General features: G+C 36.2%; 1 protein-coding gene across 1 annotated transcript in view; it reads right to left on the bottom strand.

The window, feature by feature from the left end:
- Positions 1-16,111, bottom strand: part of LOC118749783 (peroxidasin-like) — a 95,228-nt gene that overhangs the window by 19,161 nt on the left and 59,956 nt on the right. Inside the window, exon 5 of the mRNA XM_036484561.1 lies at positions 14,523-14,698. Coding sequence (XP_036340454.1) covers positions 14,523-14,698 — 176 coding nt within the window. The remainder of the gene's footprint in view (positions 1-14,522; positions 14,699-16,111) is intronic.

Genomic DNA, 16,111 nt, shown 5'->3' with positions numbered 1-16,111 from the left:
ACATTGCAGCCATAGCGTAAAAGCAAAATAGAGCGTAAAATTGACAAAAAGAGATAACTAGCAGAAAAAGTTACTGAACGCAAAACTAGTAAAAATTTGCAAATGAATAGTTGTTGAACCCTTTTGATATTCTGCTGTAAACATTTTACTATTTATAAATCAGTTTTAAACTCTTTGCTTTTCACACAAGCACTTACACAGTCTAGTACATCATTAATATTTTGATCTCCACTCATTTTACTTTTGTTTGTGCTAAACCAATTCAACAAATGGCGGCTTATGACATTTATTCTTCTTCTTCTTCTGCTAGCTAACTTCTGCTAGTAGAAATTTCACTAGCAAGAATTTGCAGCTCTCCCGTGTTGTTGCGCTCTCTATTTGTTGCTCTCATGCAAATTTTTTGGGTTATCATACACTTTTCCAGTAAAAATTTGCAGCTTCCAGTACAAATTATTACTGACTATTGGTTACTATACAAACCTATTTTTCGCGTTTGTTTTGTTGTTATGCATACAACATACATACATATGTACATATGTATATGTAAGTAATGAAAGCAAATGCTTTTCGGTTGGAAGGAATGCAGGAATAAGCACAAATATATGAATTATGGTGGTAACATATATGTATGTATGTACATATAAATTACATTCATGCATACGTGTAGTTAAAGTATATTCCAAGCGTACACTTTTCAGTATAACGGAGTATCTGCATGTTATTTTATTATAATGATTGCGTTTATTTTTTTATATCTAATAAATGGAACATAGTGGGGATAAGATTGACTAATGAGAAAAGTGGGCTTCTGGTGAAGACTAAGAGTAAAGAAAAGCAGAAAAAACAATACATATAAATTTTTTACTTCTTTTAAATGTTTGGATTCGCCATTATAAGGATACTAATAAGAAGCCAAAAATATACACACGTAAGTAGAATAAGAATATGTATGGATGTATGTATGACTAAGAAGAAAACTCAATAAAACGAGGGTCTGCATTTCATATCCATGCACACGTACATATGTATGTATATACATATGTGCGTATCTATATGCATGTACTTATACAAGTGCATGGGCATTGCTACGTAGGGGCAGACTTTGAAGTTTACCTTATATGTAGGTATACAATCTTCGATTATTACCGCAGCGACCACCAAAATGCAGTTGCCAATATAGCAACTCTGTTGCCAGCTTGCAGTTGCCATCTGTAAAACCATTTCAGCCAGTGGCCACCCAACTGTTCGGTTGCCATATCCCTGCAAAAATCGCGACTACTCCATGCATGCGTGTAAAGAGTACTCCCTAAGGACCAAAGAGTACTCCAAAATTAACCACAATTCATATAAAAAATATGGTCCCATTAACATTGCGATGTCCTAGGGCAGGACCATATACTCCATCCCTGCATTACATCAGAGTAGCACAAAACTACTCCAACATATTAACAATGGCATTGTTGTTATATTTTTTCGTTTGTACACGCTTTTGTTCTTCACTTCTCTAATGGTTTTTCGAAATTAATAAAAACCAAGACAAAAATTAAAAATTATATGTTGCCTCTGACGGTATTCGAACCCGAACATGCTGAGAGCTAAGAACTAACAACGAGCATCTCTACACGTTCAGCTTCAGCCAGACATGCAAATGTGCTTTCAAATGCTCAACTTCAATCACGTTTCGTTAAAACACGAGCAGTGATCGGATAACAAACAATAAGCTGGCGCAGAGACACGAGATGGTCCGCTACAGCATGACAGAGGAACACTTTTGTAAGTACTCCAATTTACCACAAATAGACTACATGGTCCAACGATTTTTGCAGGGTATGCCTAAGTCAGCTCAGCTCGATGTTCTGGTCACATACATAAGAACACATTTTCATAAGTCTATCTCTTCTTATTCTTGTACTTACAAATATCGGACCAAAGTTGTAATACCATTTCATGCTCATGAAAGGTGTAGTTTTCAGATTTCAAACGGTGAAGTAGGTAACAAAATATAAATTTAAACATTTTCTTAAGTTCTTCCCTGCGTATCTAATAAAATTTCATTTTCAAAAATTTCATGCATTGCTATGCCATGCCATTCCATCTCAAACACACTGCGATAGCATGTCATTGTTTCTTAGCTCAGCTGTTGCTTGCTGTTGTGTTTCTGCAGCATATTTTTAATACTGTTTAATCCTGCCTTGTATGAAAATGTATATAGCAGGGGTGGCCAAGGCCGAGGCCGAAAAGAGCCACATCTAAGTTATAAATGCTACAAAGAGCCACAAAGAAAGAACAAGAAAAAAAAATATTCTTAAATAAAATTATTATTAGAAATGAAAAACATTAATTTTATTATTATTCTATTGTACGTAAGACAGATATAAAAGAAAATTCAAAAGATCCCTTTGGGGAGATTTTCAAAATCTGGTTTTGGGTCAGCTAAAGCTGTTCGTAACAGTTCTGTTAAATGTTGGATAGTGAAAGGTACGTCCGTTTAAAATCTCCAGTAAAAAATGTCCAACAGCGAAATGTCATCTTTTATCTCACAAGAGAAAAAATATCCAAACTAGGACGCGAACAGAAAATTTTCCAACCAACGATCACAATTAAAAATTCAAACTACCATTTTAATTTAAGAATTAAAAGTTTTACTAAAGATTGATACTTTAATACTTAAAATTTTTTTCATGATACTTTTAATCCATTTAAGGAAATTTTGGTGATACATTTCTTCTGAACGTTCCATCATACCGGTAAAGAACATTAAGTCAGAAACCCAATTTTCATTCTCCAATTGCGGGTAATATTCTAATCTCAATAATAATAACAACAAGAATAAAACAAAAAAACAACACATGAAAAAGAGTGCCCAGCAAAGAAATATGTATTTTAAAAAGTAAAAAGAGCAAAAGTGTTCTAAGCAAGGAGAAAGTAAAAAGAGCCGCATTTGGCTAAAAGAGCCACATTTGCTCACCGTTGGTATATAGGTTTTTAACCGACTTCCAAAAAAGGAGGAGGTTATCAGTTCGTCGGAATATTTTTTTTTTTATGTATGTTACCGCATAACTTTGGACCACGTCAACCGATTTCGATAATTGAGGTAGTGCCTCAGAGGTGGTCCCATACTAATCTGGTTGAGATCCGATCATTGGATCATGAGATATATATATATATTTTTTTTTTTATATGGGAGTTGAAGTCGGTTTTTTTTTTGCTAAAAATTACTTGTTAATTAGATAATTGTTTAATAAATATTACTATAGTAGGAGCTTGCAAAATTCGGAAAATCTCTTCCCATATATACAATGCTGAATATGTCGCATATGTTCCTTTTGTTGACATGGATAAATTTGATGCATGATTTGATTTGAATTTATTCAGCAATGTCTTCATATATCACTTTCAAACATGTATAAGCGACATGATATCAACTGGCACTTGCATGATGTGTTACATGTCGCTATGTTTTGCAGTTCAGGCCTTTAATATCCATATAATTGTTCAGTCATACGACTTAGTAAGGCCGATCTGTAGCAGACACAGAATTAAGCTATGTATCAAACTAAAGTGCAAGCTGCAGTTGCAGTTGACCATGTTTGTCAAATAAGTAAAAAGCGGCAGAGAAGTCTATAGTGAATAATATAATCTATTGAAAAATATTAACCATATTTCCGTGGAATTGAGATTAGGAAAAGTTATTAGGTATTATTCATAGTTTTGAAATATATTTCACGAAAGCAAAAAATAAAAATAGCTGAAATTCCTTTCTTTTTTAAACACCTGGGATATCTTCTTCTTCTTCTTTTTTGGCGCTGTAACCGCCTAAGCGATTCTGGCCGAGTTCAGCAAAGCACGCCAGTCGTTTCTCCTCTGTGCCAACTGACGCCAATTGGAAACGCCAAGTGAAGCCAAGTCCTTCTCCACCTGATCTTTCCATCGCAGTGGGGGCCTCCCTCTTCCTCTGCTACCACCAGCGGGTTCCGAGTTGAATACTTTCAGAGCTGGAGCGTCGGTGTCCATTCGAACGACATGACCAAGCCAGCGGAGCCGCTGTATTTTAATTCGCTGCACTATGTCCATATCGTTGTAAAGCTCATACAGCTCATCGTTCCATCGTCTGCGGTACTCGCCGTCGCCAACGCGTAAAGGACCGTAAATCTTCCGCAAAATCTTTCTCTCAAACACCCCAAGAGCCGCCTCATCGGATGTTGTCATTGTCCATGCTTCTGCGCCATATACCAGCACGGGCATGATGAGTGACTTATAGAGCGTGGTTTTCGTACGTCGAGAGAGGACTTTACTCCTGAATTGCCTACACAGTCCAAAGTAGCACTTGTTGGCAAGAGTGATTCTACGTTGGATTTCAATGCTGACATTATTATCGGTGTTAATGCTGGTTCCCAAGTAAACGAATTTCTCTACTTTTTCGAAATTGTAACTGTCAACAGTGACGTGGGAGCCAAGGCGCGAATGTGCTGACTGTTTTTTTGATGACAGGAGATACTTCGTCTTGTGGTCTGGTGGTAAGACCCATGCGCTTTGCTTCCCTATCCAACTTGGAAAAGGCAGAACAGACTTCGCGGTTATTGTTACCGATGATGTCGATGTCATCGGCATAAGCCAGCAATTGCACGCTCTTGTAGTAAATTGTTCCTGAGCGGTTCAGTTCTGCAGCTCTTATTATCTTCTCCAACATCAGATTAAAGAAGTCACATGAAAGGGAGTCGCCCTGTCTGAAACCCCGTTTTGTGGCGAACGGCTCGGAGAGGTCTTTTCCAATTCTGACGGAGCTGGTGGTATTGCTCAACGTCATTTTACACAGCCGTATGAGTTTTGAGGGGATGCCAAATTCAGACATAGCGGCGTATAGGCAACTCCTTTTAGTGCTGTCAAAAGCGGCTTTAAAGTCGACAAATAGGTGGTGAGTGTCGATCCTTTTCTCGCGGGTCTTTTCCAAGATTTGGCGTATTGTGAATACCTGGTCTATGGTGGATTTGCCAGGTCTAAAGCCACACTGATAAGGCCCAATCAGTTCATTGACGGTGGGCTTCAGTCTTTCACACAATACGCACGATAAGACCTTGTAACCTATGCTTAGAAGGCTGATCCCGCGGTAGTTGGCGCGAATGGCGGGGTCACCTTTCTTGTGGATTGGGCAGAGCACACTTAAATTCCAGTCGTCGGGCATGCGTTCATCTGACCATATTCTGCACAAGAGTTGATGCATGCACCTTATCAACTCCTCGCCGCCGTACTTGAATAGCTCAGCTGGCAGGCTGTCAGCTCCAGCGGCTTTGTTGTTTTTCAGCCGCGTTATTGCTATACGTACCTCGTCATAGTCAGGCGGTGGAACGTCGACTCCGTCACCATCGACTGCGGGCTCGGGTTCTTCTTCTCCACAACTTTCCGTGCTGCTACCATTTAGTAGGACGGAAAAGTGTTCCCTCCATAATTTAAGTACGCTCTGGACATCAGTTACTAGGTCGCCATTATTGTTCTTACAGGAGTGCGCCCCGGTCTTTAAACCTTCCGTAAGTCGCCTTACTCTCTGGTCAAATTTTCGGGCATTCCTCCTGTCGGCCAGCATTTCAAGCTCTTCGCACTCACGTATTTCTGCCTCTCTCTTCTTGTTGCGGCAAATACGTCTCGCTTCCCTCTTCAGATCCCTATAGCGGTCCCACATAGCGCGCGTTGCGCCCGATCGCAGCGTGGCCCTGTAGGCGGCATCTATTTTCTCTGCAGCTTCCTGACACTCCTCATCGTACCAGTTGTTCTTTCGGGCTCGCTGAAATCCGACTACTTCTTCGGCGGCGGTACTTAATGAGCGGGAAATGTGGTTCCACTGCTCGCATATGTCGGTTTGTTGAAGAGTGCTCTCTGAGAGCAGGTGTGAGAGTCGAGTAGCGAAAGCGCTGGCTGTCTGTTGTGATTGCAGCACCTGGGATATCACTGACCATTAAAAAGGACCCTGAATGGCCGCAAACCTCAAAGCTTTACACATTTTTGTATGTGATTTTTAAAATGAACGATCCAAAATTAGCCAGTATACATATTTAAAATTTTTTATAACCAGTGGTTGAATTTTTGTACTGAAAGGGTTAACCCTAAAAGGCGTTGCTCATTTTCTTCATTAAAAAAATCGTCGAACATACATACTTAGATAATATGGAAGAAAATTACCGACATCGTCAAAAATATGCCATACATCAACTGTAAATCACAACTACTTTAAATTTGCACTTTATTAGACTAAAATTGAATGAGCTAAAAAACTGCAAAATATTAAGAGATAAAATTGAAATAAAAAGTTCGAAATTTTTACAAAACTTTGTAGATTTTTTTTAATGTTGTTCATTTAGTGTATGTTAAGGAATAAACTATATGTGACCTGGTCTACGAAAAGGGAGCTTACGTGCGAAAAAAGTTTTCTGTGAAAAAGCTGTTAAAAGTGAAAATCATCTCATCTTCATCTTCCATCCGAATCAACCAAAAAGTGAAAATTGATTTTTTGACACCTAAGCCCCCTTTCCGTAGACCAGGTCACATATTTTTATAAACAAATAATTCAAATTAAAATTTAATAAAATAAATAGTCAAATCGAGTCAATATGTGAGTGTCGTAAAGTTATGATATTTAAGAACATCTCTTTCTTAATTAACGATGACACTGTTTCTATATGAAGCTGATTTCGACATTTTGTTTAAATAAAATTTAGTATCGAAAATATTCTTTCAAAACTTGCCTAGGAATGTGATATAATGGCTCGTTCAAAACCTTTTTTCAAAACTTATAAAGGCAAAAACGAGAAGGCGAAGACAAAAAGAGAATAAAACAACTTCCCGCAGTGAATTTTCAGATTTTTAAAAAGGTATAGTAATTTAATTTTTTAAATTTAAATAAAGCATGAAGACCCCATGGAATAAACGAGTAGATAAAAAATATATAACGGTAAAACTGGCACATACATAAATATATGAAAGAATGCACTCAGGCGACGCCTCTAGCCATTGTGTGTCCCAGATTTAAGTTATCGATGGAAATTTTTTGTTCATCCCCCCCAAAGCCAAATCCTGGCTACGCCACTGATCCATACATATTCTTATTCTATTTACGTGTGTATATTTTTGTTTTTTTTTTATTAATATCCTTATAATGGCGAATCAAAACATTTAAAAGAAATAAAAATATTTATATGCATTGTTTTTTCTGCTTTTCTTTACTCTCAGTCTTCACCAGACGCCCACTTTTCTCATTAGTCAATCTTATCCCCACTAAGTTCCATTCATTAGATATAAATAAAATCAATCAAATCAATAAATGAATGAATAAATAAATGAATCAAGACCCCTGGACCATATAGGGAATTCATTTATACATTAAATGGCATTGTCATCGTGATTGGAACTATGCTGAAAATTTGAAGTCTCTAACTTGTCGGGAAGTCAGTTTAAAATCGATTGGAAATTTCCGCGATTTGCGCGGGATGACCAAGTTAAATAAAAGCTTATAAAAATAAACACAATCATTATAATAAAATAACATGCAGATACTCCATTATACTGAAAAGTGTACGCTTGGAATATATTTTAACTACACGTATGCATGTATGTAATTTATATGTACATACATACATATATGTTACCACCATAATTCATATATTTGTGCATATTCCTACATTCCTTCCAACCGCAAAGCATTTGCTTTCATTACTTACATATCGTCGTTTAAAGTGCAAAACCGCGTATCAGCAAAATGCAAAGCCGCGTATCAGCAAAATGCAAAACTGCGTATGTGAGATTGCATAAATTATTTTCTAGAGAGTAAAAACACTAATATTTCAAGATGGTTATCTTTTTTATAAAGCAATCGCATTTCTGGCTAGTATATTTCAGGACGAATGGATAAGGATTGAGCCAAGAGCTTGTGTGAGCAGTTACGCGGTTTTGCAGAATGACCATACGCGGTTTTGTACTTTAAACGACGATATACATATGTACATATGTATGTATGCTGTATGCATAACAACAAAACAAACACGAAAAATGTCTCCCATATAACGTCGTTGAAAATTTTTCGCGATAAGCTGTTGCGAGTGATCGCGAATGGATTATTTGAGTGGATCGAACAAATGCTCAGAGACAGAATCATAATTTCACCCATTGGTTCAGTAAAGCTATTCCGTTATGCAAATATAGCCACTCCCCAAGGGGGAGTTCTGTCTCCGCTACTATGGGTGGTAGTACTGAACGACATTCTACTGGATCTCAACCAAGTTAGAGTGAAAGTAGTAGCATATGGGTGATTCCATCGGAAGGTCCACCACGACAAAAAAAAATAAAAATCTTATATCTAACGAATTTACGGGCCGATTTGTCTGCTTTTTAAAATATATACTGGCTATGTAAGTAGAATAACGTATGCGTAAAATGGTCTCCTAGGTGGCGCCCAGGTTGAGATATTTCGAAAAACCGTATTTATGGCCCGATTTGGTTCGAATTTGGCGTATGTGGTTGAAACATAATAAGTCATAGATTTCCAACAAATTCACCCTGAATTGGCGCTGAAGTCAAAATATAAAGTTTATTCTACATAAAATACATGTTTTATTTGCGTTAAAAATTCTTTTAAAAGCAATATTAACAAAAATATAACGATGGAAATTTATGTCACGTGACGCTACGTCACGTGACGTTTCACACTTGGGGTTGTAAAAGAAAATTGAAACAAGTTGCATTGATTCAAAAAACTCTAAAAACAACTAGAATTGCTCCAAATCATATTAAAATAAGTTTAGTGAAAATAGCCATCGACAATTCGCAGAGTTTTGCGATTTTGTAAGAAAAGAAAATATCTACTTCCATTTTTGTCACGTAACGACACTCTGTTTAAATGCTTATATTTCAAGACCAAGCAGTTCGATTGTTTTAATTTTTCGGTGAAATATAGAGCAAATTATGTGCTATACAATGGCCTAAAAAAGTTAAAGAAAACAAATGGTATTCCTTGTTTTTATCACATTGAAACGTGCGACTGTCACGTATGCGAAGTATGGAAATACCCATATGCAGATGATGTAGTGGTGGCGGTATCAGGTCTCTTCCCCTCAACGATTAGTGAAATCCTAGAGGGAGCTTTGCTCCGGCTAAACACCTGGGCTACAAAAAGTGGACTGGGTATCAACCCTAACAAGACGGAACTGATGCTGTTCACCAATAAAACAAAAATACCACAATTCAGGCTTCCCTCCCTTAATGAAAGGTCTCTCACATTGTCCTCCGAGGCTAAGTACTTGGGTATCGTATTAGCATAGTTGCCAACTTAGTGCTTTAAGCACTAGATTTAGTGCCTTTTGAAAATTAAAACGCCAAAAAAATGGTTTAGTGCCTAGTGCCCTTTTTAGTGCTTTTTTCTGAACTAAAATTTTTGAATTAACAAGAATCTACAAATTTAAATGCACTAAAATGCAAACCATGATTGATAAAAAGATGAAGTTATAAACCCACGTTCTTGCGTTCTTGTTAAATTGTATTCGCGTTGAAAATGCTAGCACGCAGATAAGTTAGGTATTAATTTTTTTATTTTCTTGATTATTGATTGATTACACAGTTCGAAAAATTTTAACTATTTTTGCCACCTGAGTGCATCGGTTTTTGTAGATTCTTCGGTGCTGAATACAAATCTAGCTGCAGAATTTCTATCCCACGTTTTGAGATATCCTAGCCGCTAAGTGTAAAAACACGGTTTTTCGCAATATTTGAGGTTATATTATAAAACAACAAATTTTTTCGCTCATTTCTACTTAGGGTATCATTAAGTATTACTCTTTCCGTTTAAAATTCAGTTTCGTTTGTTGCGATTCGATTGTTCCGTCTCCAGGTATATCAGTTTTAATGTGCAGTACTTCGGTATTACTTCGCAAGCATGAATGTGTATTTATTTATACATGTAAATATGGTTTATTTATTTATTTTTGTTTACTACAAACTGTTATGAAAAAGAGTATCCTTTGATTAAAAAAAAAAATTTAGTGCTTTTAGTGCGGTAAAACGCTCTTTTTTCCAAGATTTGGTGCTTTTTGAAACTGAAAAGTTGGCAACACTGCGTATCAGATACCAAGCTGAGCTGAAACACAAACATAGAGAGGCGGGTTGAGAGAGCCTACACAGCTTATTATACTTGTAAAAGAATATTCAGTATCAACTGGGGATTGAAGCCAAAGCTTGTCCTCTGGATGTACACGGCTATCATACGACCAATACTAACGTATGCGGCGTTAGTTTGGTGGCCGGCACTAGATAAACAATACAACGTCTGGAAATTAGGCAGTATACAAAGAGTAATCCTGCATCAACTACCCATAGAACTCCATATCCGTGAAAATGCTGTGTCTGCGATAGTCAGACTCAAAGAGTCTGGCTGCTGGAGGGCGTTGCAGCACGGCCATAGTGGTATTCTTGACAAGCTTATCGAATCAGGGAAACAATCAGATTATATACCTCCTATGACAGATTTCAGGAAAAGCTTTCACGTGAAGTTTCCTTCAAGACGGGATTGGGGTAGGGGCAGGATAGTCGAGGAGAATTCCACTGAAATCTATACTGACGGGTCCAAAATAGACTGCGGTGTGGGGGTGTTCTCTGAAACGCTGAATGTCTCTCTCGCTTCGACTACTTAACTTTGCTAGCATCTTCCAAGCGGAAGTACTGGGCATCGAAAGGGCCTGTAAATCACTAGAGAGGAACTGCGTAGGTGTATAAAAAGCATACAGTTTTTCAGATAGCCAAGCGGCATTTCTGGCACTTGCCTCACCGGTAACAAAATCCAAAACAGCCAGACATTGGAAATATGCGTTAAGCTCGGCGGCCGAGTTAATAGACATCACTCTCATCTGGGTTCCCGGCCATAGGAACATCCACGGAAATGAGAGAGCTGGCGAGTTGGCTAAGGCCGAAGCATCTTTGGATGAATCCCGAAGCAGAAACTATAAATAGTCCACTCGGACTCATCAAAAGGAAACTGCATCTGCGATTCACACGTATGGCTGATACACGTTGGAACAACCTTCAACAGGAACATATGGCCGCACTATGACAAGCCAAAGACAGAAGAACTTCTCAAAAGGGCGAGGAAAGATATAATCAAATTAATAGCCACGATAACGTGACATTGGCCCATTGGTGAACATGCAGATAAAATGGGCCTTCCGTATAACCCTCGGTGCCGTAACTGTAATCTTGTGGGAAGTAAAGAAACGGTCCATCACTATCTTTGCGAGTACCCAGCATTGGCACAAATAAGGCAGAACACGCCTGGGAGTTTTTCCATCCAAAATATTTCCAAATTTAACATTATTAACCTAAACAGATTCATCGGATAATCCAAATGGTTTGACGAACCCAACGAATCATGAAAGCAGATAAAATCAGGGGTCTCAGAGAAAGCTTATCAAAATGGTGCTTTCAGCACTAATTGGGTCCTGGGAATGTACCCAGGCGACGCTGCTACCACCCAACCAACCAAGTATAAAAATATGCATATCAGCAGAAGAGGGGTTTAGTCACATTTACCAATACCAATTACGGTACCAATGTTTTTAAAATCAGTTAAAAATTGTTTTTAAATGTAAGGGTTTTATCAATTTTATTGTGGCTTCTTAACATTTTAATTTTTCGAAGATAAGACTTTTGACCCCTTATAGCACTTGAAATATAAATGTGTGCAAAAAGCTATATACCGTTTAAATAAGAGCAAAGACGGACCACGCCTATATTTTTACTTTTTTAGTTGTTTACATACAATAATTAAAAAATAATTTATTACCAAAGGTCAAATTTCGCACTTGGACGAAAAACGAAGAAATTGCATTTTTAATTATGACTCGGTTTTTAAAAAAAGTGGGTTTGGTCCAATACCCAGGCAATATGTAAAGATGAAAATGTTTATCTTTGAGATTTTTTCCCATTCGAAAAATAAGCAAGACAATTCTGCCTCCACGAAATCGTTTTCATTAACATTTACTATTTTTGGAACCTATGTCAAGCTTTTATAATAATAAAAATTTTCTGCTCCTGAAACATTTTTCTTGCACTCAGCCAATTAATTTTGTGGCCAGTGATGTCTTCTTTTCGGTTAAAGGCAAGCTTTTCGAAACCCTTGGTACAGATGCTATATACTAGGACAGTTTTCAACATATCCTTTTTTAAAGGTGATGACACTATAAAAAAAAGAATATGTCCAAAAAAATTTCCAGGTCAAAATTTCTGTTGGTTGCGTCTATATGGCCTTTTCTAAGTGGCATCATTTAACTCATTAATAACTAATTATTATCTCTGAGCGAAAAAATTAAAACCATAAAATAATAGTTATTTGTGATCGAAAAAATAAACACCAAATAAATGATGAACAAAAAATTTCCATCGATAACTTAAAATTGTGACACACAATGGCTAGAGGCGTCGCCTGAGTGCATTCTTTCGTTTCTATTCGTTTATTCCATGGGGTATTCATGCTTTTATTTAAATTTAAAAAATTAAATTACTATACCGTTTTAAAAATCTGAAAATTCACTGCGGGAAATTTTTTATTCTTTTTTGTGCCTTTATAAGTTTTGAAAAAAGGTTTTGAACGAACCATTATATCACATTCCTATGCAAGTTTTGAAAGAATATTTTCGATACTAAATTTTATTAAAACAAAATGTTGAAATCAGCTTCATATAGAAACAGTGTCATCGTTAATTAAGAAAGAGATGTTCTTAAATATCATAACTTTACGACACTCACATATTGACTCGATTTGACTATTTATTTTATTAAATTTTAATTTGAATTATTTATTTATAAATATATAGTTTATTCCTTAACAAACACTAAATGAAAATAAGTTTAATCTTTGAACAGCATTACAAAAAATCGACAAACTTTTGTAAAAATTTCGAACTTTCTATTTCAATTTTATCTCTTAATATTTTTCAGTTTTTTAGCTCATTCAATTTTAGTCTAATAAAGTGAAAATTTAAAGTACCTGTGATTTACAGTTGATGTATGGCATATTTTTGACGATGTCGGTAATTTTCTTCCATATTATCTAAGTATGTTCGTCGATTTTTTTAATGAAGAAAATTAGCAACACCTTCATCAAAAAAAAAAAAATATATTAAAAATCAACGATAAGTCGCTATGTATTTTAAACTTGCGCTTTATTTAAATTGATCGGGCTACAAAACTGCATACTCAAAATATATATCATCTAATCAAATCAAATTAAAAAGCTTTACGAAAGTTTGTTGATTTTGTTAATGTTGCGCAAAGATTACACCTTGGATTTATGCGTGTTTTGTTAAACTGCATAAATGGCCAATCTAGTTAACATGTATAAAGTTTTGATAAGCACTTGAAATGTCAAGTTTTAGTACTGAATTTAAAGAAGATGTCTCTTTTATCCATTCATAATAACTTTACAAATTTTTTTTTGTTAAGAAGTGTATCTTAAAATATCTGCCGTGAATACCATCAAAGCATTGGTCTTGAAGGGAATCTATGAATGCATGCATGCATATGAGCAAATTAAAAAGTCGATACAATTTGCAGTGGAAAAGTACAGTTTTTGTATAGATTATAGATTATTTCCCAACACTGTGGGGAACTAAGCAAAATGGCCTAGTGTATTTCGCAAATATTCAAATACATAGTCCACCAACCGATAATTGTATATATTCTTTAAAAGATATCAGTCCGAAATAAAAAAATTATAAATCGGAAGGGTAAAATTAGTATTCAGTTATTAATTCAAAAATAAAAAGTTTAATTTCACTGACGAAGGGGGCCGGGATTTATCCCCCCAAATCCCCCCTGGTTATGCCACTGCAGAATATTCCTCTACTTCAAAATGTTTTTCAATTCTATCTATCTCGTCGTAGTCGAAGTCGGTTGGTAGAGCGTCTGTCGTTTTAAAAAATTTAGTATCCATTTTTGGAATAAAAAAAGTATTACACTGCAAAAAAGTATAGATACGAGCGTTAGGTATAGTCTTTATTCTGGGTAAGCAGTTGCAGTTACATGGATATACTTACTACATATGCACATAGTCCCGACTCTTGTACACTCGTTCGCACACATGGGGGACATTAGCGACCCATGTGCGAAGTGCGATGACTTTTTCGGATTAAGGGCTCTCTTAAGTCAGCAGCGTCCGTTAACCCCCTCTAATATTGACGACTTTCGCTTACGAAATAAATACCACGATCTATGATACACATATGTACATACGAGGCGGATCTAATCAAAATATGATATATTCCCAATACATTATTTTACAGGAAGAGCAAAAAACGGAAATTCACAAACCCTAAATTTATGGAAATATGATTTTCTCGGATTGCAAAGATAAAAGATATTTTGAACTGAAATAACCAATTTTCCTGATATATCATCTTGATGAGAATAAAAATAAATAAAAAATTTGTCGGAAGTGAAAAATCAACTTTTGATTAGACAGCTCCATTATGCTCATACAAATCGCCATTTACCTGTACGCTGGTATTGTCTTCCACTTTGCAAGGCATTTCAAAAATTGTTCCAGTGACAACATCCAAATCAAAAGGTTCTATGCTTAGTCGTGGTATTGGTCTCTTATCATCAATTGTAACGTTTGCTTGTACTGCTGTGTTGCCATTTATATTTTGAGCTATACACGTATAAATACCTGTTTGAAAAAAGTTGAAACAATTTTTATTTCAAGTGTATGAAACGATTTTTTTTTTCACTAAAACTTGTAAATAAATACTAAATAAAAGTGTTTGGATTATACGCTAAAGCCAATTTAAAAGAGAATCGTATGTATGTCAAATGTATGCCATTTCATTGTGGAGCGATTTTCCGTCATCTCTTTTCAAATTCGATTTGGAGAAAAGCCAGTTTCGGCGTGGTGCACCTTCAGTGTCGTTTTGCGTTCAGAATAGTTTTTGCTTGTGAGTCACTATTTATAGCAGGGACCGAACATAAATAGTTATTGCTGGTCTTGCGTAAAGTGCAGGTCAACCGAAGTTGATCTTTTCAAGCTATTTAGGCATACCAGAAATGGTTTTACAGAAATAGGAAGAGAATTGTCGGTACTGACAGAAAAATTTAAGCATTATGAAAATATGTTTAAATCATTCAAATGCTTAGATATCTTGCAATCTGTTAAGGATATCCGTGTGTCTAAACGTAAGCGTCTTCATAGTCCATCTAAGGAAATTGTTGCCGTTGCACGTCAGAATAATCTTCCGACGGACTTAATTAATTTAAAATTAATTTATCTTCTCCGTGTCCTCCAGCATCAGAATCCTCAGCCTCAAAAGACCGTGTAACGATATCTGCTTCGGATAATAAGGAGCTTGAAGTATCTTCCCCTTCCTCCATTGAAGTGGTGGCATCATCTTCAAAGCCTCCACCGCCTTCCCTATCCTCAACTACTAACGCAGTAACTCAACCCCCTCCGCCGGTATTCCAATCTGATATGAGGAAACTAGTTGTGGTTCCGCCAAAAAAGTCAATCTTTGTTTCTAGATTTTCGAGAGACAACTGTCGACTTAAGCATCAGAAAATTAAATTTTAATTACGAAAGAAATATTGCTTCATTTAAAATTTACGTAAATTTAGATAATTTTAATGCGCTGCTTAGTAGTTCTTTTTGGCCCTCCGGAGCTTTCGTTCGTGAATCCGAATATAGGCCCAAAAAAGTAAATAACTTAGCTAATATTCCCCGTCATAATACTGAATCAAAAAACTAATTATTAAATCTGCTCTAAGTATTTATTACCTAAACGTAAGAGGCTTAAATACTAAATTAACGAACTTATACTTTAAAGGCCTTGAATGTAATTATAATATTCTTTCTTTTACTAAAGCTTGGCTGAAACCTCACATTTTCAATTCAGAGATTCTTCCAAATAATTATCATATCTATAGACAAGATAGGAAGGACAGAATCGGCGGTGGCGCACAGTGTGCTTTTTGACCACTCTTAGCGAATCTATCGTAGCGCTTCCGGTAGAAGCAACATTTTGATATGAATCAAATTTTGTTGAAAAGTTTATGAATTTCTCTTTCAACGAAAAATATTGCCATGGTCCCA

This window comes from Rhagoletis pomonella, unplaced genomic scaffold, assembly GCF_013731165.1.
Source record: "Rhagoletis pomonella isolate Grant_MI unplaced genomic scaffold, Rhpom_1.0 Rhpom_scaffold_00048, whole genome shotgun sequence".
Classification (NCBI taxonomy): domain Eukaryota; kingdom Metazoa; phylum Arthropoda; class Insecta; order Diptera; family Tephritidae; genus Rhagoletis; species Rhagoletis pomonella.
The sequence above is the reverse complement of the archived record's forward strand: the minus strand, read 5'-3'. Positions and strand labels throughout refer to the sequence as shown.